The sequence below is a fragment of the Hippopotamus amphibius genome, chromosome 9 (assembly GCF_030028045.1).
Source record: "Hippopotamus amphibius kiboko isolate mHipAmp2 chromosome 9, mHipAmp2.hap2, whole genome shotgun sequence".
NCBI lineage: Eukaryota > Metazoa > Chordata > Mammalia > Artiodactyla > Hippopotamidae > Hippopotamus > Hippopotamus amphibius.
The window spans coordinates 106,107,650-106,131,513 of NC_080194.1; the positions used below are offsets into that span (position 1 = coordinate 106,107,650).

Below are 23,864 nucleotides of genomic sequence, written 5' to 3' on the forward strand. Positions count from 1 at the left end.
AGTCGCGTGCGCAGTGACGTAGTCGGCGCGCGGTGACGCGGCGCGCGGCGCGGTGCACGCTGGGATATTTAAGTCTTCTCCGCGGCGCGGAGCCGCGATGTCTCCGGCGGCTGCGGCGGCTGGAGGAGGCGACCGACGGCGCCCGATAGCCGGTGTCAGGGACGGCCGGGGCCGGGCCTGGAGCTGCGGCGGGACGGCCGGGGCGGCGCTTCTCGGCCTATCGCTGCTCGGCCTTGTGTTGTACCTGGTGCCGGCGGCGGCTGCGCTGGCCTGGCTGGCTGTGGGGGCTACCGCGGCCTGGTGGGGACTAAGCCGCGAGCCCCGAGGTTCTCGCGCCTTCTCCTCTCTCGTTCGGAACGCGCGGCGCCAGCGAGCACTGCTCGCCTCGCCTCCGGCCAAGTCGGCCGTGAACGGAAATCTCCTAGAGCCGCGGAGCCTGCTCGGAGGACCCGACCCCGCTGAACTGCTCCTCATGGGCAGTTACCTGGGCAAGCCCGGCCCCCCGCAGCCTGCCCCTTCCCCAGAGACCAGGGACCTGCGGGAAAGGCCGGGCCGACGCCCACCCGCCCGCACCGCGCCGCCGGCCCAGTCGGCGCATCCCCATCGCGTTCAAGTTCACCCCTCCCTCCTCACTCCTCTTCTCCGACCCTCAAGGAGGCCTTCCCATCGGTAAGATAACCCTGATCTTCCCCACACCCTACTCTCTGTCAGCTGGCTTTGAGTTGAGTACTTGACTTTTAAATCCGGTTTTCTTTTTCATTAAGTCCAAAGTGGATTCTGTGTCGTTTTGTCCCCTTAAACACCTTGATGCGTGTCAACCGTCTCCTGCCCCCTTTTACCCTTTGGAATGAGATGTGATGCCACAGCTGTTCCCTTCCTTCCAGTTCTTTAAAACTGAGTTTTCATACAGTATAGGCTTAGCAGAATACTTGATAAACCACTAAATATCCCTGCTTCTGGTGAAAATATCTTTATCTTTCGAATGTAGTCATATAGTATGTTTTGTTAGATTTTTTTTCCTTTGGACCACTAAGAGAAATTCTGTGGTGAGCCAAGCTCAAAGAGGTGTTTTCATGAAACACATCTTTGATTGATAACAGTTGGTAGATAAAAATGATCAAATCAAAGAGACAGTTTCATTTAGTCCCAATAACCGAGTGATACATGAGAATACAAAAATTTGGTGAAAATATTAGATTCTTGAAAAATACACATAGTTGTGAAAATGACTTTTAGGTATTAAAAATGTTTGAGTGTATATTACTGATGGCTTAGCATAAAAGATTGAAGCATTTTTGAAAAGTTCTTCCCTGCAGTTCCTAACACACACTTTTCTTCCATTGTATTGGAAGTTAACTTGTGTGGGCAAGGTTTTCAATTTCCCTCTCAAATTGTTGAAGTCCATTGTAGGGACACCTGTTAAACAGCTGTCACTTTCTGCCCTTAGACGAAGCGGGGGAAAGTTGCCATAAAAATACCGTGTGTTCTGTGTTGCTTAGAGAGAGGTTTAAGGTCTCTGGAAAATATCTGAATCTACATGGTTTTTTCGTCATTTAAATTTTCTGACATTCCTTTAAGCTTCTTTGGTACCTTCTATTCTCCACAGGGATTGTGGGACTTTATCACATCGGTTTGTTATAACACCTCGAAGAAGATATCCAATTCAGCAGGCCCAATATTCCTTGCTGGGGGTACTTCCCACAGTATGCTGGAATGGTTATCACAAGAAGACTGTGCTCTCTGCTCGGAATTCCAAAATGGTGTGCAGCCCAGTGACAGTGAGGATTGCTCCTCCAGATAGCAAATTGACTCGTTCTCCATTGTGAGTATTGTCATTGAAAGAATAGACTCCTATTTGTGTCCACTTTATTCTTCTTTGGTTATTCCTCGGACAAAGCAGGAAAAGAAGTAGCTGCTTATTTGAATGAGAAATCCCAAATTCTGGTAATTGAACTATCTTTTTTGTTTTGTTTGCCTTACTTAGCATGCAACTTTAATTGCTAAGGGCGATTTCTGTGAGTGTATAAATTATAGTTTTGCTTATTGGTTAGCTTCTGACGTCTAGTAAATAAAGTCTGTGCTATATGGCATGGTAGTTAAAATATCTTGATGCTGGAATCTTATCTTTCATTGTAGACCAGAGCAAATTCTCAGCTCACCACTGTCCTCACCATCTACCAGTGCCCCAGACCCATGTGCAAAGGAGACTGTACTGAATGCCCTCAAAGAGAGGAAGAAAAGGACAGTGGAGGAGGAAGACCAAATATTTGCTGATGGCCAGGAAAATAAAAGAAGGTAACAGGCCCAACAGAGTAATAAACAGGCCTCTCATGTGGGCTTCCGGGATTTGTTGAAATATCCATCGCTCTCCAAAAGATATAAAGGCCAGCTCCAGTTTGTGACCCTTAGTAGGTTCCCTTCTTTGGCTTTCATGGAAGAGCTTGGTAATAAGGGCTTTAATGCTGTTCATTTCCCAAGATATGTTAGATAAATTTTGTAATTTACCTTTTCCATAAGTTCTAGAGATAGGCCAACAGCTGTTAGCCATGTTAGCCTCATACTTTTGATACAAATGTGTTAAATTTTATTTTTGAGTTGAGCATGCTTGAAGTCTCTCCCTCACAATTGGGTAACCCCCAGTTTCAGTGTTATGATTGGGCTGAGGGGAATACTTGGCAAAGAAAAGTGAGGATTAGGGTATGGTGGATTTATGAGTAATGAGAGTAAAACCAGTTTCATTACTTGGTTTTCGGTAACTTAATGAAAATGGGTGTTAAGGCTTTAACAGGCTTTCCAAGGAGTCAGTTCAGGAATCCAGTCATTTTTTTTAATTCAGTAAATTGAGCACCCACTGTGTGCCCAAGCCTATTCCAGGTACAGTGGAGAGAGCTTTGAATAAGACAGAATCCTCATGAGACTTGTTTGAGGAAAAAAGGGTAATAAAATGAACAAGATAATTATCAATTATAAGTGTATAAAGATAAAAAAGTGATATAACAGAAGGTAGTGAGAAAGGGGCTTCTCTCTATAAGGTGGGCAAAGAAGTGCTATCTGAGGAGACAGTGGATCCCACACTTAAAATCATTGGCCCCATTACCTAGACCAGATTGTTCACTCCTACAGGTTGAAAATTGGTCCACTTTGATACTGTACATGATAAAATTGAGTAGGGAAATATTAATCAGTGCAGGTGTATTTATGTAATGGGAAGATCTGGTAATGATGACTAGAGATATGATTGACAAGTGAGCAATGTGAGCTAGTGTCAGCTAGCTAAGCAAAAGTGGCAGGGGGTGGAGAGGTGTGGAGGTGGGAGAGGAAATAACAGCTATTTTTATGGCTCAGATAGGTTTCTCATGCTCTCCAGGGTGGTAATTTTTCTTGACCCTAGTGAGCCTATAACTGAGGATTCTGTATTACTTTTCCCAAGATTGGAATAAGCAGTGATTATGTACACCATGCATAGGCCCTTCTTGTATGTGATATATAAAGGTTTTCCTTAATAGACTTTCCATATTAACCTCTAAAGCACTATAGGATGTTGTTTTTGTTTTTAATTTGGGGATGGTAGGATGTTAAATTTGTGATTCTGATACTTTGGTGAGAAGTTAGCCAATAATTGATACACCTGAATAGTTCAAAAAGTCTTAAAGTATTTTCATACTTTCCTTATTGCCCGGACAATCTTAGCATAAACTTACCTTTTGGAATCTCTGGAGTTGAAGCATCCCTTTTCTTGTCTAGCATGGAACCTATGCACCACAGAAGTAGTATTAGGTCCCAAGGATATGGGAACATGATTTAAGGGGGAAAAAAAGTAACTTCCCTTAATTGAGAGTTTTTTGATTTGTTGTAGACGCCATGATAGCAGTGGGAGTGGACATTCAGCATTTGAGCCCCTGGTGGCCAATGGAGTCCCTGCTTCTTTTGTACCTAAGTAAGTGAGAATCCATGGATGAGATTATCAGAGTTATTGTCACGTAGACCTTTGCTTTTCGCATTGCTTTATTAGTTCAGGTTCAAATCTTTGAAATTAGAGAGGAACATTTTGAGTAACTTGCCACAATAACTGTCTTCTAATTCCTTTTAATATTTTTTCATTAATATGGATAAAACATTCTAAGGCTAAAAGGATTTGTAAATATATTTAATAATCAGGTATATATAAATAGATCACAAGGTTTATGCAGTGGATAAAATGCAACAATATGAAATTTAAGATAAATGTTAAATCTCTACATTTGAGTTTAAATACATTTGAGGAAGAATTGGATGGGAGGAAAAGTGGCTCAGAAATATGTGTGAAAAGCCTTGTGGTAAGGTGTATGCTTAATCTGAATCAGCGGTGTGATATGGCTGCCAAAAAAGCTAATGTGCTCCTAGTCAGTGCTGAGAGAAGAACAAAGACTAGAATGAGGCTGCTGAATGGTAGTCCTACTTCTGTTAGTTCTGCTCAGTTGTCCGTGGAGTGTGTTTGGTTCAGTGTACTACACTGCAAGAGAAGATGTACACAAACTGTAAGTGGAGCAGCTGAGGTTTTATGGCGTGGTGGGGGTAAGGCAGTTTTGAAGGTGTATAAATACTAGCCCAGGGGAGAAAAATCTCAAGGAGAATAAAGAAATTTAATGGTCTCCAAAAAATGCAAAGACTGTCACGTGAAAAAAGAAAAACAATTTGCTCAGTTTGGCTCCAAATAGTATCCATGGGTGAAAGTTAGAGGAAGTACATTTTCATCCAGTATGAGAATAAACTGGTCTGTGGCTGAGTATCATAACAGAGGTTGGATGACTGTTGCACTGGAAAGATGTATAGGGAATTTCTGTTTCAGTTGGAAGCTGAGAAAAAATGGTTGGCTCCTCTTAACTCTGATTTTTTTTTAACAGTTTTATTGAGGTATACTTGGTGAATAATAAACTGCCTGTTTAAAGTGTACAATTTGATAAGTTTTGACATGCATACGCCTGTAAAGCCATCACTAGTCAAGATAATAAACTTAGACATCACCTCCAAAAGTTTCCCGGTGCCCCTTAGTAATACCTCCCTCCACCTTGCCCCCATCTCTACATATCTGCTGATCTGTTTTCTGTCACTATAGATTAGCGTGCATTGTTTAGAATATTAGATCAGTGGACTCATACTTTTGATTTTTTAAATATTTGGCTTTCTCTTCCTGACTGTCAGATATATTTAGCCAAATTGTTAATAATAAAATAAAGAGCATTGTTCTTTTTTATTATTAAGTTTTTTTAAGAAAAATTTTGTGTCCACGGACAAAGCCTTAAAAGAATGTCGGTAATAATGCATCTAACTATCTTTTGCTCTTTTTATTAGGCCTGGGTCTCTGAAGAGAGGTCTCAATTCCCAGAGCTCAGATGATCACTTAAATAAGAGATCCCGCACCTCTTCCGTGAGCTCCTTGACAAGCACGTACACAGGTGGCATCCCTAGCTCCAGCCGTAATGCCATTACCAGTTCTTACAGTTCTACTCGAGGTCTCTCTCAGGTACATTTGTCTTGTGCTGTGGGAAAAATGGGTTCCCAGCATTAATTAATTGATCAGCCAGTATTTAATACCTGGCTATCTGTAGATATCTTCTATCTGTCAGATTACCACTAACAGAAGATACAAACCCTTGAGTGATAACTATAGACCAGTAGAACAGAACAGAAAGCCCCAAAAGTAAAGCAGTCAAATGTGGAAACCTGATACAAGACAGAGCCATTATTGCAGATAAATGGGCAAGGGACGAATAAGTCAATAAATGATATTAATCTAATCAAAACATAGATTGAGTCCAGAGTGCATTGGCTCATAAAAGAAATTTATCCTATAGGCATTGAGAATTTAATGAAAGTTTTTAAAATAAGAAGTGGTTGTAATTCTTTTCTAGAAAGAGGATGGACTATAGCCTAGGGAACAGAGCAAGCTTTGCTACCAGACAGATGTGACTTCCAGTCTTGGCTCTGACACCTAGGAGCTATAGGGCCTTGAGCAAGTAAATCACTTAAACTCTCTTTTTCTCATTTCTCAAGAATTATTGTAAAGACTGAAGGTAATGTTTGAAAAGTACCCATTACAGTGCCCATTAATAAGTGGGTACCCAATATATAGTAGCTAGGAAAAAATAAAGCTTGCGTGAAGGAAGATTTTCGAAGGGAGAAAAATTTTGAGATAAGGTAATCAATCCAGACAGCTCTTACAGTAATATAAATGAAAGATGAGTTTGACAGGTGAGGAATAGTATTTAATTTGTCTCTTATGAGTAAGTTTGAGCAGCTTTTCATATACAGCACTAGAGAAACATATTCCAAATGAACTAAAGATTTAAATGTAAAACAGAAACCATGAAAGTAAATGTTTGCAGAAACAGGCTTCTCAGGGGAATTCCCTGGTGGTCCAGTGGTTAAGACTCGGTGCTTTCACTTCCTGGGGCCCTGGGTTTGATCCCTGTTCAGGGAACTAAGATCCCACAAGCCTTACAGTGTGGCCGGGGGTGGGGGTAGGGGGGAAGGATGCTGGTGGGAGCATCAGTTGGTACAGTTCCTTAGAGGGCAGTGTGGCCGTGGTTATCAGCATTAGAGACTCACAAGCCTTTTGATCCAACAGGTTTACTTTTAGGAATTAACGGTACACATAAACTCAAAGATATATACAAGGATGCTGATTGTAGCATTATTTTTGCAGAAGCTTGGAAACAATGTAAGCATACCTTTTTAGGGGGCTGGTTGAATAACTTACTTTATTTCCATAAGTTGAAATACTATGTAACTGTTAAAGAGTAAGGCAGCTTTAATAGGCACTGATGTACATGAGCTCAAAATATTATATTTAAAGAGCACACTGCAGAACTGTTTGTGTAGTGTCCTCAGTTCATGCTGCTGGTTTCTTTAATCTTCTGATATGCATAGAATAATGTTGACAGGATATATTAGAAACTGTAATAACTATTGAGATAGGAAGGAAACTTTTTACTGTATTCTTGTTGGAATTTGTAACACATGCTACAGTATTATCTTTCCTGGTTTCAGATTTTTTTTTAAGTATAGTTAACTGTTAAGTAAGAATTCCCCTGTGCTGGCCATCTCAGTCTACATCCCACAGGTACCTGTTGTTAATGTTCCGACTGTGTATGCAGACACAGATGATACACAGGATTTCTGGTCTGTTTTACAAAATGAGATCATAACATATATAGGTTTTCTGCATCTGTTTTAGTCATTATATACTGCATAGCATTCCATGTCATGTAATCTATCTTACTTTTTGAATGGCTCTTTTAAAATTAGAGTGTAAGGTGCAGAAAACAAATATAAGTGTACAGCTCCATGTAACTGCCACCCAGGTCAAGTAATAAATCATTTTCACCACGCACAAGTCCCTCTCATACCCACTCTCAGTCACTACTACTTCACTCCTTCCTTGCTGAGTATTAGCATTATATATAGTTTTCCCTGTTTTTGATTTTTATATAAATGAAAACAGAATATGCTTTCTTTTGTGTTTGGTTTCTTTCACTCAACATTTTACTTGTAAGATTCATCCATGTTGTTGCATGTGGTGGTGGTGGGTCTTTCATTTTCATTGCTGTATACTGTTCCATTACCTGAATATACCACAGTTAGTTTATCCATTCCACCAGTGGACATTTGAGCTTCCAGTTGGGAGCTGTTATGCATAATGTTGCTGTGGACATTCTTGTATAAGTTTTTTTTTTTTTAATTTTAGTTGATTTACAATGTTGTGTTAATTACTACTATACAGCAAAGTGATTGTTATACATAAATAAATACATTCTTTTTTAAAAAAATTCTTTTCCATTATGGTTTATCATAGAATATTCAATATAGTTCTCTGTGCTATGCAGTAGGACCTTGTTGTTTATCCATTAGAAAAGCTTACATCTGCTAACCCCAACCTCCCACTCCATCCCTCCCCCAACCCCCTCCCCCATGGCAACCACCAGTCTGTTCTCTATGTCCATGCTTCTGTTCCTCTTTCATAGATAGGTTCATATGTGTCATACTTTAGATTCCACATATAAGTGGTATCATATGGTATTTGTCTTTCTTTTTCTGACTTACTTCACTTAGTATGATAATCTTTAGTGGCATCCATGTTGCTGCAAATGGCATTATTTCATTCTTTTTTATGGCTGAGTAGTATTCTGTTGTATGTATGTTCCACATCTTCTTTATCCATTCATCTGTCGATGGACATTCAGGTTGTTTCCATGTCTTGGCTGTTGTGAATAGTGCTGCTTTGTGTAAGTTTTTTTTCTTTTTTTCTTTTTTTTTCAGCTTGTGGAATCTTAGTTTCCCTACCAGGGATCAAACCCCTGCCCCCTGCAGTAGAAGCTCAGAGTCCTAACCACTGGACCACCAGTGGTCTAGGGTTATTCCCTGTAGAAGTCCTTAAAAAGTGATGTTTCAGTTGGTTCTCCCACCTGTGCAGTATGAGATTTTGTTTCTGTGGTTACACATCTTCACTAACACTTGATGTTGCCTGTCTCTTTAATTACCCATTCCAGGGGGTGTGAAGTAGTATTTAATTGTGATCTTAATTTGTATTTCTCTGATTAATAATGAAATAGAGGTATGAACTGTTCATTGGCCATTTGTATGTCCTTTTTTACGAAGGGCCTGTTCAAGTTTCTTGGTTCTTATTATGAGGGTGAGTCAAAAATTATCCGCACTCTGGCTGTAGAATTTATTTTAATTAACTTTTAGAAAAGATAAATACATCATTTTTTGACATACTTGCCTGGCTTTTCAATACACTTTGTACACCTGTCAAAAATCTTTCATATTCCCTCATTAGAAAATGTTTTAGGCTGAGCTCTGAGCCACAAATGCACTGCTGTCTTCACTTCATCTGAAGTGAATTTTCATCCTTATAGGGCTGCTAACACTAGTGCAATCCTCCTTGAACTTCTCTATCCATTCATGCACACTTCTTCACGACAAAACACTTTCTCCATACTGTGCACAAAGTCTTCGATACATAACGGCACCAGGTACACCCTCAAACCACAAAAAATGAATCGCTGCACGCTGCTCTTCTTTTGTGCACATCACAAGTGGGGCATCCATTTTTGCTCACACCACAGTTACAAATGAACTGATGTAACATGTTCACACCTGCACAGCAGTGACTGGGGAGACTGTAGCCCGCAATGGAAAGCACTGAAAAGACAGTGTGGCCAACAGAAGTTTTAATATAACTGGAGTGCAGATAAATTTTTGACTCACGCTTGTAGGTTGTCTGTCCTTTTCTTACTGATTTATGTAAGGTCTTTATATGTTCTAGATACAAGCTCTCTGTGACTTATATGTGTTGCAACAAGTAAGTGTCCTACTCTGTGGCTCACCATTTCATTTTTTTCACTCTTTTCGCTTATGGTTAGTGTGTTCTGTATAGTGTTTAGGAAGTCTTTGCCTGCCTAAGGTGATGATGATATTCTCTTACACTACATTCTAAAAGCTTCATTATTTTTCCTTTTTACATTTAGATCTATAATGTTCTTAAAATAGATTTTCGTGTATGATATAAGGTAGGGATCAAAATTAGTATTTTTCCATCTCAATATTCATTTGAGATGTCCATCAGCAACATTTATTGAAAGGTCCATCCTTTTCCTGTTGCTCTGCAGCACCACCTTTGTCATAATTTGTGTCCGTATGTTGGGAGGTCCATTTCTATTGATAGATCCTGTTCTGTTCCATTGGTCTGTTTTTCTACCCTGTGCCACAGAGTCTTTAAGTTTTGATGTCTAGTAGAATAAGTCATCCAACTCGTGTCTCTCATTCTTCTTCAGAATTGTCTTGGATATTGGGCCCTTTGCATTTCTATATAATTTTATCAGCTTGTCAATTTCCACACCAAAAAATTTGCTAAGATATTGACTGGGGTTGCCTTTAATCTACCAGTTATTTTGGAGAGAATTGATGTTTTTACAATATTGAATCTTCCAGTCCATGAACCATGGTATACAGCTATTTACATTATCTTTGATTTATCTGTGTAGTGGTTTTACATATTTTTTATTACATTTATTCCTAGGTACATGTTTTTGATGCTATTATAAATAGCATATTAAAAATTTGTTACTGATGTATAGTAATACAACTAATGTTTGTATTCAGAACATTTGCTAAATTCTGAATATTCATCTGCATATTTTTCAGGATTTTTGTGTGTACATCATGTTGTCTACAATAATAACAGTTTTTTTCCTTTCTTTGCAATTCTGGTATTGTTTGTTTACAACTTATTTCATGTGGCTAAGACCTCGAGTACAATGGATGATAGCTAGCAAACATCCCTGTCTTCTTTTTCTCAGTCTCATAGGGAGCACTTCCCACATTTTGTGTTACATACGACCTTTGATACAGGATTTTTGTAGATACCCTTTATTGGATTAAAGAAATTCCTTTTCCAAGGTTATACTGTTAAAGAACCAATTTTAGGAGCCACTCTGTTATTGTATGTTTTTCTGTTTATTTAATTTCTGCCCTTACAGATGTTATTTCGTTCTTCTTTCTTTATGTTTGATTTGCTAGCTGACTAATATGGATTATTAGATCATGGTTCCCCCCCCCCCAGCCTTTTCTTTTTTCTAATATATGCATTTGAGGTTATGCATTTTCTGTAAACTCAACTTCAGCTGCATCCCACAACCTTTTTTAAATTAATTGATTTTATTTATTTATTGGCTGTGTTGGGTCTTCATTGCTGCACATGGGCTTTCCCTAGTTGCAGCGAGTGGGGGCTACTCTTCGTTGCAGTGCGTGGGCTTCTCATTGTGGTGGCTTCTCTTATTGCGGAGCACAGGCTCTAGGCATGCAGGCTTCAGTAGTTGTGGCACACGGGCTCAGTAGTTGTGGTTCACGGGCTCTAGAGTGCAGGCTCAGTAGTTGTGGCACACGGGCTTAGTTGCTCCATGGCATCTGGAATCTTCCTGGACCAGGGCTTGAACTCACGTCCCCTGCATTGGCAGGCAGATTCTTAACCACTGTGCTACCAGGGAAGTCCCCCACAAGTTTTGAAATAAAAGTATTTTTCATTTTCATTCAGTTCAAAATACTTTCTAATTTCCATTGTGATTTCTTCTTTGACTCATGGGTTACTTAGAAGTACATTGCTTAATTTCTAAACATTTGGGAATTCTCTAGTTATCTTTTTGTCACTGGTTTTTAACTAATTCTGCTAGATCACAGATAGATATACTCAAGTCAATCCTTGAAATGTTTGAGATTGGCTTTGTGGCCCAGAATGTTTAGTTTTGGTAAATGTTCCAACTTCACTTGAAAAGAAATTTTATTATCAAGTGCTCAGTTGTGCTTTATCTTCCTTGTAGTTTGTTATATGACTTAATTTCTTTTGACAGTTTGGAAAATCTCTCAGCCGTTATCTCTTCAGATACTGTTCTGCCCTATTTTCTCATCCCTCTCTAGTATTCAGGACACGTTAGACCTTTCCATTGTGTCCCGTGTGTGTCTTTTTTTTGTGTTTTCCATCATTTGTCTCCCCAAGCTCTTTTGTTTTCTAGTTTACTTGTTTCCTTTATCTTTGTGGAATCTGCTGTTTTAACCTATCCATTGCATTAATTTCAGTTATTGTATTTTTTTAATTAATTAATTTATTTTATTGGCTGTGTTGGGTCTTATTTTGCTGTGCGCGGGCTTTCTTTTAGTTGCGGTGAGTGGGGGCTACTCTTCGTTGTGGTGCACAGGCTCCTCATTGCCATGGCTTCTCTTGTTGCGGAGCACAGGCTCTAGGCATGCCAGCTTCAGTAGTGGTGGCACACGGGCTCAATAGTTGTGGTTCACGAGCTCTAAAGCGCAGGCTCAGTAGCTGTGGCATCGGGCTTAGTTGCTCCACAGCACGTGGGATCGAACCTGTGTCCCCCCTGCATTGGCAGGTGGATTGTTAACCACTGCGCCACCTAGGAAGCCCCCATGTTGCTATTTAAATTCTTTTTTTGTTTGTTTGTTTTTTTTGGCACACGGGCTTAGTTGCTCCGAGGCATGTGGGATCTTCCTGGAGCAGGGATCGAACCTGTGTGCCCTGCGTTGGCAGGCGGATTCTTAACCACTGCGCCACCTAGGAAGCCCCTAAATTCTTATAATAAACAGGTACTGTAAAGTCTTGTGTGATAAACTACAGTAATTGAATCTTATGTAGTTTGTTTCTCTTTTTTTTCTCTTGGTTACTTGTTATTGAATATTATCTTTTTTTTGGGGGGGGGGTACACCAGGTTCTTTTCTTATATACTTGAATTTTTTTGTTTTTCTGTCAGACATTTGGAGGGTGGGGGGATGTAACAATGACTTCAGGCTCTGAATGGTAGTATCTTCTTCCAGAGAATCTGTCTTCTGCCTCTGGCGGACAGCTAGGATGGGGGCCGATTACCACTGTACAGTTGGAATTGACATGATTCTGAGTTGGTTGTCAGTTCTTCTGGGGGCTGGTTTATTTCTGATTTACCCTGTACCCTGCTATGTATGTAGCCTTTGGGATTCCAACCAAAAGCCTGAGGTGTTTATTAGGGTCCATCCACTTTGGAAAGCCGTGAATTCCAGTTTCTGTCTTCCCAGCCCTACAGGACTGCCAGAAGCTTTTCTCAACTTCTCAGCTGTGGTTTTAACGTTTGGAATGGGCAGTTGCCATGAGGCTTCTCACGTGCTGGTTCCTCTTCTCTGTCTTATGTCCACAGTGTTTCACTGCCTTGGTAGCTCTCCATACCACCATACCTTCAAACATATGTATTTCATATTCTCTTCAGCATTTTGTTTGTCCTCCACAGGAGGGTTGGTCTAAAACAACAGTCAATATGTAATAACCTATAACGGAAAAGAATCTGAAAAAGAATACACACACACACACGTATGTATGTATAACTGAATCACTTTGCTATACACTTGAAACATTATAAATCAACTGTACATCAATAAAAAAATAAACAGTACTCATGCATAAAAAACAAAGAAAAAGAAAACAATCCATAGCCTGAAACATGGTCAGATTTTGTTTTCAAGCACCCTCACCCCTGGTGGAGCCTCTGACCTGTGGCAGGTAATATACTACTCACTGACACTAGTAGCTTCGTGGTGTTTTATTGTAAGTAGTTACCAGTCCCTTGTTCGTGTGTGATATTTGAATATATAATGTTCTCAGAAGTAGAGGTTCTAGAACAGAGAGCATAGTGTGCTTTCAGTTTTCATCATAATTATCTTCTAAGTGGTCTGGACATGAGTTATTTTAAATTATCAGGAAAGTAAGGAAGTCTTTGGAAGGGGAGATTAGAGTAATATGAAAGTTCTTTATGTTGAAACTTATCTTTGAAAGAAATGTATACTGAAGCAGTTTACATATAAGTAAACACTTATTTGGTGCAAGTGGTAGTAGAGATATTTGACTTAATTGTATTTTTCCAGAGGAACACTAGTAAATACCCAACCCACAGCTGCTCAGACTAGAAGTTCTAGCTTTGGTATCATAAAATCATTACAGATATTAGGCTGGTGCCAGTTGGAGAAAGTGAACTGTCCTCGGATCTTGTCATGTGGCATTGATAGCCTCCTATGTCTTACAGGACTTATCATTTTCCAAAGTAGGAATAGTGACCCTGGCCTTCAAAACTTCAAAACCCTAGCTTGCGTTTCTGCCCCTGCCCCTTATTACTGCTTTACGTATACCCTGTATTGAAGCCAAACCAGCATATTTGATATCTTCTAAGAGCACCTAGTGCTTTCCTGCTTTGTTTCCTTTTCTTGTTCTGCTCTCCATCCAGAATCATGTGTCCATCCCACTGCAAGCCTAAAATTGCCTTTGCTCTCGTGTTTTTGTCAGGTTATTAAGGACTATCAGGATGTCACCTTCGTCCTTTATTATTCTCCTAACCAAACTCAGCATAATCTCCCTCTTCTTGGACTCCTTTTTAGAGACTTCTTTCATCTCTTGTCTATTATAATAAATTTATGTACTGTCCTATCTCTTTTCTAGATTGTACATTTCTTGATGATGGGAATGGTCTTGCTTATTCTTTCATTCTTTGTAAAGTATAAAGGATAGTACCTTTATGAAGTAGGAGCTTGACAAATAAAAATTGAATTACAATGCAGAACTAAATTGCCTGCCAGATACATAGATTGACTTTTTCTTTTTATGACTTGCCTTGGTATAGCCTTTGCCTACTTTTCATTTGGTATGTTTATATGGAATTGCAAGATTTTCACTTTTACATGTTAAGGATATTAACTCATCAGTTTAGTTGGCTATATCTACCTTTTAATTTTGTTTCTAGTTATGTTTTTGTTTTGTTTTGGAGTGTTTTTGTTTCCTGTCCACATACATTTTATTTCTAGTTTATAGAAACATTACTGTGTTTGAAAATTCAGATGGTACAAAGAGTGTAAAGTCTCCTTCCTGCATGGAGACATTTTTATGCAGAGAGGTTCTTAGTTGTCCTGTGGCAGTCTGTCAGTTTTCTTTCCTTTGTTTCTGGAATAGAAAGTCTTTTCCATACCCCAAGTTATTTCATAGCTCATCTGCTTTTTTTTTTTTTTTTTTTTTTGGTGGCTGTGGTGGGTCTTTGTTGCTCTGTGCAGGCTTTTTCTAGTTGCAGAGAGCAGGGGCTTCTAATTGCAGTGGCTTCTCTTGTTGTGGAGCATGGGCTCTAGGAGCACAGGCTTCAATACTGAAGTAGTTGCAGCATTCGGGCTCAATAGCTGTGGTTCGTGGGCTCTAGAGCACAGGCTCAGTAGTTGTGGCGCACGGGCTTAGTTGCTCCACAGCATGTGGGATCCTCCCAGACCAAGGATTGAACCCGTGTCCCCTGCATTGGCAGGGGGATTCTTAACCACTGTGCCACCTGGGAAGTCCCTGTTTTCTTTTTTTAATAGATCTTTGACACCTGGATTGTGTCTGTATATGGTCTAGAAAGTAGAGATAGAACATTTTCCTCCTAATTGTTGAACCAGGTTGTCTTTCCTCCTGTCTAAAGGTTAAAGTCACCTTTGGCACTTTGTTAAAAATGCAAGATGTGAGGCCTAACATTTGTTGTTTTTTCAGATGGCTGTCCTTTCTCGTTATTTACCTGAGCGTAACATAAAAAACTGTTATTGATTTAGCTTTTTTCTCAAGTTGACTCTGAGCCTTGAGTTTCCTGACATTAGTCTCATTGAACTGTTCTACTGCTTTACTACCTGTCTTTGATTTAAAACCCTCTTTTCCTTTTTAAAATTTTTGTTAAGCATTGTTGCCTCCCTATTTGTGTTTATATGATGCAACTTTACTGAGTAAGAAATCACTAGAAGCTTCTCAGTAGGAAAAATGCCTATAATGATAGTTTAGTATCTTTGTAAATAGGCCAAAAACAGTGAACCTATTTGCAGAGAGCTTGCTCTTTGTCAGGTACTTTACTGCTAGGCCCCTTTGAAGGAGGCAGAGATGAAAACAGACTACCTTTGCTATCAGGGGACGCCACTTGGTGAGGAGACAGATGTATGGATGATGATCATGTAACGATAAATACCACTGATGGTGCAAAAGTCATAAATGTCGTGATAGCATATTTTTAAAAAGAAAGTTAATAAAGTAAAACTGAAAATTTAATGAGAGCAAAATTAAATTAGTTTACTGGCTTATCTTCATCGGAACAGTTTTACTTTTATCATTTCCGTAGCCAATATAGAGTAAATGTGTATGCACATCATAGTTGTAAACTGTTAAGGAATGTGACAGTCCACTTTTTAATATACACCGAAGTGCATTTATTCTGTTTACATTTATTCGTTAGCATTCCATTAGTTTTTCAGGCTTTTTCTCCCGTAGTTAATACTGGCAATTGACTTTCTTTTCAGGAGCTTTTCTTTATAAGAAATATTTTTTAATTACTTTTTAAAAAGGAGATGTTATGTGCAGTGATGAATAGAACCACAAAACAATATTGACAGTCAAATGATAAACTATCATCTGGGGTCAGTCAAGTTACTTCTGTTTGACTTGTAGCTGTGGAAGAGGAGTGGTCCCAGTTCATCTCCCTTCTCTAGCCCAGCTTCATCCCGCTCCCAGACACCAGAGAGGCCAGCAAAGAAAACAAGGTAATCCGTTATTTGCTGTGTGGATTAATGAGAGGTCAGGAAAGGAGGGACATTTACTTGGCCCTTGGGCTTTCTACAACTCTGATTTGGAGGGTCAAAGAAATTAACATCTAGAGGACAGTGAAGTGCCCAAGTGAATCGCTCTCATCTCTTACTGTTCTTTTGTACCAACCGTAGAGGCCTGTGGCTCTCTTCCCCACACTGTAGCATGAGTGACAGGGGTGCAAGAGTAGAGGCCACACAGGATACAGTGAACAGAGTGAATGATGTCATCAGGCAGCAGACTTCATGTTCTTGACTCTAGCTGACCCTCCCTCTAGGTAGCTGCAGTCAAGTTGAGTGTCCCTCTGTTAAAGATCATATCTGTGACTAGAACTTTCAGGAATTTGGTGGGTTGTAAGTAAGGTTTTGAAGATTATTGATTTGTGCTTGTTTGTTTTAAGACAGAGTTTACTCCATGGCTTCCATGAACTGCCTCCGTTCGTTTCTGTTGGAATTTTCTTTTGACTTTGCTTTTATTTTTTGTCCTGGCATACTGAGGTCTTAAATCATGGTTGTTCTAGACCAGCTGGTAGGTAAGCAGGTACAAGAAGTTATCCAGTACTTTGTGTCAGCAAGTCTTCCTTAAACTTAATTTTTTTCTTCCTACAGAGAAGAGGAGCTATCTCATCACTCTAGTTCTTCAACTCCATTGGTAACAGACAAGGAGTCCCAGGGAGAAAAGGGTAAGTTGATAAGTACACTAGAGCGGCTTTGGGTGGTGAAAGTGTTGAGCATTGTTGTGTGAGGGGCGTGGTAGATACAGAGACAGGAGTTTCTGTCCTTCAGAGGTTTATAGTGAGGATGGGAGAGAGATGACAGACAACAGTGTGTCACACTGTTACGTGTGATAACAGTGGGTTATGGATAAGCTTAGGTTGAGGTATCTGTGAGCAATCCAGGTAATTATTGTCCAACAGGCAGTTGTATACCTGCATTTGGAGCAATTCTCCCTTTATATCCTCTTGACTATTAGAAATAATCTAGCAAACACCATCTAAGAGCCCAAATCATGGAAGATAGACTGTTTCAAAGATACCCAGTGAAAATTCAGTGTTAAAAATTGAACAGACAAACCTATCTATTTCTGGCAGAGAAGGAAGAAAACAATTCTTCTTTCTTTCTTTAGTTGCAGATACAACCACATGGAAGAAACAGAACTCATGGAATTCTCCATCAACACCTGGCAGCTCTGGGCAGCGTAAACGGAAGGTTCAGCTGCTGCCCTCCAGGCGAGGGGACCAGCTGACCTTGGTATGGCCTTGTCCATCTACTCCTGCCCACCCCAGCTTAACTGTGTCTTAGGAAGGCTAAATACAGGATTCTTCCAGTTTTTCCTGGTTAACAACTTCTTTTCCTCTTTGGTAGCCTCCACCTCCCCAGCTTGGTTATTCAATCACGGCTGAAGACTTAGACTTGGAAAAGAAAGCTTCATTACAGTGGTTTAACAAAGTCTTGGAAGAGAAGACTGGTAAGGAATATAGATCAATTTCACACCCCAGAGAGGGTCTGTTCCTTTGGTTTTATTTTGGTCTTTCTCATCTGGAAAATCCATTTGGGTCCTCAGTGGAGTCTGGAGAACAGTGAGCATTGAGATTGAAGGACGCGTTTCTGAATGAGCTGTACTGAGGCCCTGAACTCCCCGTGCTCCATGATACACCCCTGAAAAGAATTCCCAAACAAGGAAGGACAATGTCATCTTTTCTTTCTTCCCTAGATACCGCCTCGAACTCTGTCACTGAGAACCCACCTACCAGTCAGTCTTCTTTCACTTTTTCCCTGCCGGTTGCTGGGACTGCTTCATCCCCAACCTCCCTCCCAGCCCCAAGCACTAACCCACTGTTGGAGAGCTTGAAGAAGATACAGAATTCCCTGGGCCTACCATCCCTCCCCGGTGAGTGGGAGAGCTTACTTCAGAGCGTGTAATGACATCAGCCTTTGTTTAGGTGGAAGTGAAACATCAGTTGCCGGAAATTGTTGTAAAGGTTGAACCTATTCTGGCTTCCCAGACCTGACTCATTGCAAGCTAAAGAGCTTTAGAAGTCTGTGATCGGGAAATTTTAGGGAAGAGCTGCAGCACTGACAGCAGTGGAAGGCAGCTTAGTTTGGGTAGTCAGGTGGCTCTTGATTGGAAACCCAGTCCCTCAGCTGCTCTGAGCCTTGTCATCTTCATCTGTAAAATGGGAATACGGTTCCCCTCATGAGGCGCCCCTGAAGTGTGAGTGATCACGTGGTTAGGATGTCTTGTGACATGCTTATTTAGACCACTGGCATAAGGTAATATGAATTGTTTTCCTCTAGGTTTCCAAGAGTCTCTTGACTGTTCCAGCCCCATGCCTTCTTGGCACTACACACATACACACCCCTTTACTGCACTCTGTCATATCGTAGAATATCTTAGGTATTCAACCTCTCCCAGCGCTCATGGGCAGCGACCATTGCATTCATGGTCATGTCTGTGTACTTAGCACCTGGCGGGTGGGTATAATATAGTACTTCTTTGTTAGATTAATAAGGTATAGATACATAATTAATTGGAGTTGAATTCAGGTAATTGGATTTTTCTTCGTTTCTACACGTTTAACCCCTAACTGGACCAAGTTTTATTCTCTTCTATCTTTCTTATGACCTGTGAAGGGTAGAAATTATGAACACTTCCTTGATTTTCAGGAATGAACAGTTTAAAGGCCTGTGATACAGATTTAGTTGTAATTGTTGACTGTTGAATCCCTAGCACTGTGCTAGGCATTGAACACCATGAAGTTTGAGATATTCCAAATTCACTTTCTCTACTCTTCTTCCCAGAATCTGCTGGCGTGGCAACCACTGTGGCCCATTCGCCTCCAAAGACACCCAGTCCTCTGGCTCTTCTGGGCTCTTCACAGTCAGGACCCCTTCCAGGCACCTCCTCAGACTCCAGATCCACCACCACTTTCTTGGGGCTGACCCCTGCTTCTTCCCCAGGACCAGTCACTGACACCACCAGGTCACCTCCAGCCCCTCAGGCTGAGACATCTGCCAAATCCCAAGCCCCATCTGCCCCGTCTCCCAGCCCCCAGCAGAGTATTCTGTTTGGAATGCTGAGCACCCCGCCTGCTAACCCTCCGGCCTCTGCAGCCCCTGCTGTATCTTCAGCATCTCCCATGTTCAAGCCCGTTTTTGTGGCCCCGCCTAAAAGTGAGAATGAGGGCCCCTTGCCCTCTAGCCCTTCCAAGGTCACAGCTGCGGCATCTTCCAGCTCAGCCCTCCCCACGACTACCAGCAGTCCACCCCTCGCTTTCAAGCCTGTCTTTAGCAACATGGGGCCACCCGCATCTGTGCCCATGTTAACTCCCTTCTTCAAGCAAACAGCTACTCCAGCCACTACCACGAGCGCCCCTGTCTTCACCGGCCAGGCCAGTGCCACCTCTACAGTGGCTTCCATGACCACAGCCAGCACCTCCACAGACTCTGCTCCGAAGCCCGCGTTCAGCTTTGGTGTGAGCAACGTGACCAGCACCCTGAGCAGTGTGACTAGCACCACTGCTTCCGCCTCCCAGCCTTTCCTCTTTGGGGCTCCCCCTGCTTCTGGTGCCGGCTTCACCCCAGCTGTGGGCTCCATATTCCAATTTGGCAAGCCTCCCACCATGCCTACTTCAACAGCAGTCACCACCTTTGGCCAGTCCCTTCCCAGTGCCGCTCAGACAGCCCCCAGCAGCAGCAGCAGCAGCAGCACTGCTGGCTTTAGTGGTTTTGGCAGCACCCTCAGCACCTCAGCCCCGGCCGCCACCACCAGCCAGCCCACGCTGACGTTCAGTAGCACCACCACCCCGGCGTTCAACATTCCCTTTGGCTCGAACACCAAGCCGCCTCTCCCATCCTACCCGGCAGCCAACCCCCAGCCCACCTTTGGGGCCACTGATGGGCAGCAGCAGGGGGCTGCCAAGCCGGCCCTTGTCCCCAGCTTTGGCAGCTCTTTCACTTTTGGAAACTCTGCATCCCCGGCCCCGACTGCAACTCCAGCGCCAGCTCCAGCCCAGCCAGCCTTTGGTGGCACCGCGCAGCCGGCTTTCGGTGGTCTGAAAGCCACAGCCTCTGCTTTTGGCACCCCTGCCAGCACCCAGCCAGCCTTTGGCAGCACCACAGCTGTTTTCTCCTTTGGTGCAGCCACCACCTCTGGCTTCGGGGCGACAACGCAGACCACCAGCAGTGGGACCAGTGGCTCAGTGTTTGGCAGCACGACGCCATCGCCCTTCACATTTGGGGGATCCGCAGCCCCAGCCAGCAGCGGGGGCTTCGGGCTCGGTGTGGCCACCCCGGGCACCAGCTCTGCCTCTGGAGCATTTGGCTTCGGAGCAGGACAGAGTGGGACCACTGGCAGTACAACCCCTTTTGGGGGAGGCTTGAGTCAAAACAGCGTGGGCGCGCCCGGCCAGAGCACACCCTTTGCCTTCAATGTGGCCAGCACGCCGGATAGCAAACCCACGTTTGGAGGTAAGGTCAGGAGTTGACTTGGTCTGATGCGCAGTGTCTGCTCTTGTGGAACTTTACGTCGTGGTGGTGAAGAAACAGGTATTAAATGTGTAAATACAGTGTCAGGTAGCAATAAATGTCTTGGTAAAAGTATGTGATTAATGACTGTGGAGGAGTGCCTTTTTGAGGAAGTAACTAATTTCTGAGACTTTGTGACAAGAAGGGTTTGGGGAGGGGGTGGGGGTAGGCGTGTGAGAGGGCACCGCAGGGCCTCTTGAAGTAGTCGCTTTGGAGCCAGGGAGATGTAATAGAATTGCAGGCAGCTTTGAGGCTGGAAAACTGGTTATGAATTTAAAGTGAGGCCAGTCAGCACTGTTCCTTTTCCCCAGCGACATTGTTATGAGATGTAGACCTAAAATACACCGTAGCTGGTGACGCCAGTCTGTTGAAACTCAAGCAAGTAAAGCAGAGGGGCGGTGGCTGGGAGCTCCTGGGAGGTTGAGGAAAGGCAGGAGCCAGGGCTTCCAGCAGAGGAGCCAGTGCAGTGCCTGCAGAGGAGGCAGGGGAGCTGGAGTGGTTGTGGTGAGGAGAGGTAGGAGTGGGGAGTAAAGGGAAAGACTGGGAGTGGCAAGACCAGGCCCCAGGGAGCAAGAAAGATGCCTGCCCCACCCCAGCCCCTGAGACAAGGAGGAAGAGCACAGTGAGAGAACGCAGCCCTCCCTGCAGGGAAGGCAGTGCTGGATGGCAGGACTGGGTGAGGGCGGGGGCGTTTGCTGATGACTGAGTCCCAGTGGGCCCCTGGGGGAGATCAGGGGACCCACAGGGTGGAGGGGAGGGGAAAAGTGAACAAGGAGAAGAGGTAAAACATACCTAGTCCTGATGGAAGGGGGGGTAACCTGGTCAGGCTAGAAGATGGGGGTCCACGGAGCATCCCCCCCCCGGCTGTTTGGTGGCCAAGGGAATGCAGAGGTCGTACTCCTTAGGTGGTCAGAAGGCAGCCCTGAGGGGCTTGTCTCCGCCCCGGCACAGCTGTCAGCAAGCTGGGAGCCCCACTTGGGCAGTGGGTGTTAAGGCCTCCTTCCAGCCCCAGCCAGCTGAACTGGAGCTAAGGGGTTCAGACCCTCCCACTAGGCTGATCAACCTCTGCTTTGAGGCCATCTGCTCACCAGCCTGGTCTCTGCAGTTCTCTGCTGTCTCTTCATCCTAGGCACCTCCACACCCGCCTTTGGTCAGAACACCCCTGCCCCTGGGGTGGGTGCATCGGGCAGCAGCCTCTCCTTTGGGGCAACCTCAACACCCGCCCAAGGCTTTGTCGGAGTCGGACATTTCGGTAAGTGGCCAGTCTCTTTGTTGCCAGTGTGACCTGCGTATCTCCTCTCTGAAGAGGGGGTGGGGTGGGCTGGCAGCTTCCAGCTCTCTGAGGCCTGAGGCCCATCTGGGAGTCCAGCACGACCCAGGTTTGGAGTTGGGCAGCAGATCAGAAGGAGCCAGACCTTCTGCTGGGAAGCCAGGTAAAAGTGCTTTCCCGGGCCTCGCTTCCAGACTATCTGTGGTCTTGGGATTTTGTCCTTTTCATCAGCCCCTCCCCAGAGGGATGTTAGAGCTTGGGAAGGCCTTTCCCAGCCTTAGTGTTCTTAGAGAAGGAAGTGCCCTCAGGTGGCAGCCACCCTGATGAAGTCTTGTTGAATCTTTCCAGGATCACCTGCCCCCTCCTTTTCCATTGGTGCGGGATCCAAGACCCCAGGGGCTCGACAACGACTGCAGGCCCGGAGGCAGCACCCCCGCAAGAAATAGCCTTTGTCCCTCGCCCCCACTCCCCCGCCACCCAGCTACACACACACACACCCCCACCCACCCACGCCTGCCGCCCCTTGCCCCAAATCTGGACCTCGGCACCTGCTGGGAAGAGCCTCTGACCCTTCTCGTTCCATATAGCAGACCTACCCCAGAGCTCTGGCTTCAGCCACCAGGGAGGTAGTGGAAGCCCCAGGGGCTGTTTCCTTTCTCTCCCAGGAAGCAGAAGCCTCAGGCCTCTCGAGGGAGGGGGAGGCAGGACGTGGCAGGGCAGAAGCCTATTCCCTTACTTGAACAGTTCCACTGGTGAGGCTGGAGAGAACTAAAAAAACATCTGTACATATCGTCCGCTTCCTTCCCTGACTCTCGTTTTCGTGTATAAGCTTAGTCAGGCGGCCTCCCTCCCGCCTTTTCCCTGAGAGCCATCTTTGCCGGAGGCGAACAGGTAGAGCCCTCACCCACCTGCATCTCTGATCTGTGTTTGATGGGACTGGGGGATGGATCATCCCTAAAACTTTACCTTGCTTGGCTTGGCTATAAAAAGTGGTTCTCCCCACCGGTCCCATTAGGGGACTCAGTTTCCCCACTTCTTGCTGCTTCTTCCCTCACTGGTTCCTTGCAGGATCAATTCCCTTTGAAATGATCCTGACTCTAGCTTTGCCTTGGAGACCCCAGTGGGTGCTGCCCCTGCTGTTCCACTTCCTCCTGCCAAGTCCAAGCCGATGTTTCATCCCCAACCCTCTCTGCCAGTTTGGCCTCTAAAAGCTTGGTGGCTCAAGACTGTTAGCCTGGCAGACCGAGGGGTGATACCTCCCCCAGGAGAGGGAAGCTCTTGGAGCAGGCAGGACGCCCCTGCTGCTTTCAGCTGCCTCTTCGCCCACCGTCCCCATTGGCCTCACCTGGGCTCGTCTGCCTCTCCGAGGTTGTATGTTTAAAGCCTTGTCCTGTGTTATTTCGTCTGATGCTCATGTCTGTTGCTCTTTGAATCGAGTTTGGAGGAAGAATTGAATTGTATGAGTGGCGGCATGTTGGTAGTGCCGGACTTAACTGTTTCTCAAGTTTCTGGGGCCTCGCTAATTGAATGTGGAAAGTAGCACCACTTTACGGCTACAAGTGCTGAGTCTTGAATTTTCAAATGGTGTTTTGACTTTAAGGGCTGGCAGCCCAGGAGGATGGGGCTGAGGGGAAGCAAAGGCCTCTTCCCTCTGCTGTTTCTTTCCCCCCTGTCTAACCTCACTGAGGGCTAGATCACTTGTAGTATATACTGAAGTAAATTAACAAACCGCATTTTAAAATTGTGTCTTGCTCCCTCCACCCCTTCCCTTCTTTGTTCCAAAACCATGTACCCCAGGCCCGAGAGCCTTGCTGCCATGCCCATCCTCTTTGGGAGAAGTGTGAATGCGTGTGTCTAAATTAAAAGAAAAAATATTTAAACATTTTTTAACAAAATAAAAATTTATTTTTGTATTTAAGCT

At 43.7% G+C, this 23,864-nt stretch overlaps 1 protein-coding gene across 1 annotated transcript; it reads left to right on the forward strand.

The window, feature by feature from the left end:
- Nucleotides 1–54: 54 nt before the first annotated feature.
- On the forward strand, nt 55–23,838 carry POM121C (POM121 transmembrane nucleoporin C). The gene is made up of 13 exons (XM_057748094.1): nt 55–669; nt 1,607–1,822; nt 2,137–2,295; nt 3,857–3,937; nt 5,332–5,503; nt 16,013–16,104; nt 16,756–16,829; nt 17,273–17,397; nt 17,512–17,614; nt 17,861–18,037; nt 18,949–20,616; nt 21,803–21,925; nt 22,292–23,838. The coding sequence occupies exons 1-13, from the start codon at nt 98–100 to the stop codon at nt 22,387–22,389; spliced, it is 3,660 nt and encodes a 1,219-aa protein (XP_057604077.1). The 5' UTR covers nt 55–97; the 3' UTR covers nt 22,390–23,838.
- Nucleotides 23,839–23,864: the final 26 nt, after the last annotated feature.

Bases quoted from the DNA above. Each gene is read 5' to 3' on its own strand.
- POM121C (XM_057748094.1), top strand. From the start codon at position 98: ATGTCTCCGGCGGCTGCGGCGGCTGGAGGAGGCGACCGACGGCGCCCG. The intron at 1,823-2,136 runs GTGAGTATTGTC...CTTTCATTGTAG, and splicing joins AAATTGACTCGTTCTCCATT to ACCAGAGCAAATTCTCAGCT. The intron at 20,617-21,802 runs GTAAGGTCAGGA...TCTTCATCCTAG, and splicing joins TAGCAAACCCACGTTTGGAG to GCACCTCCACACCCGCCTTT.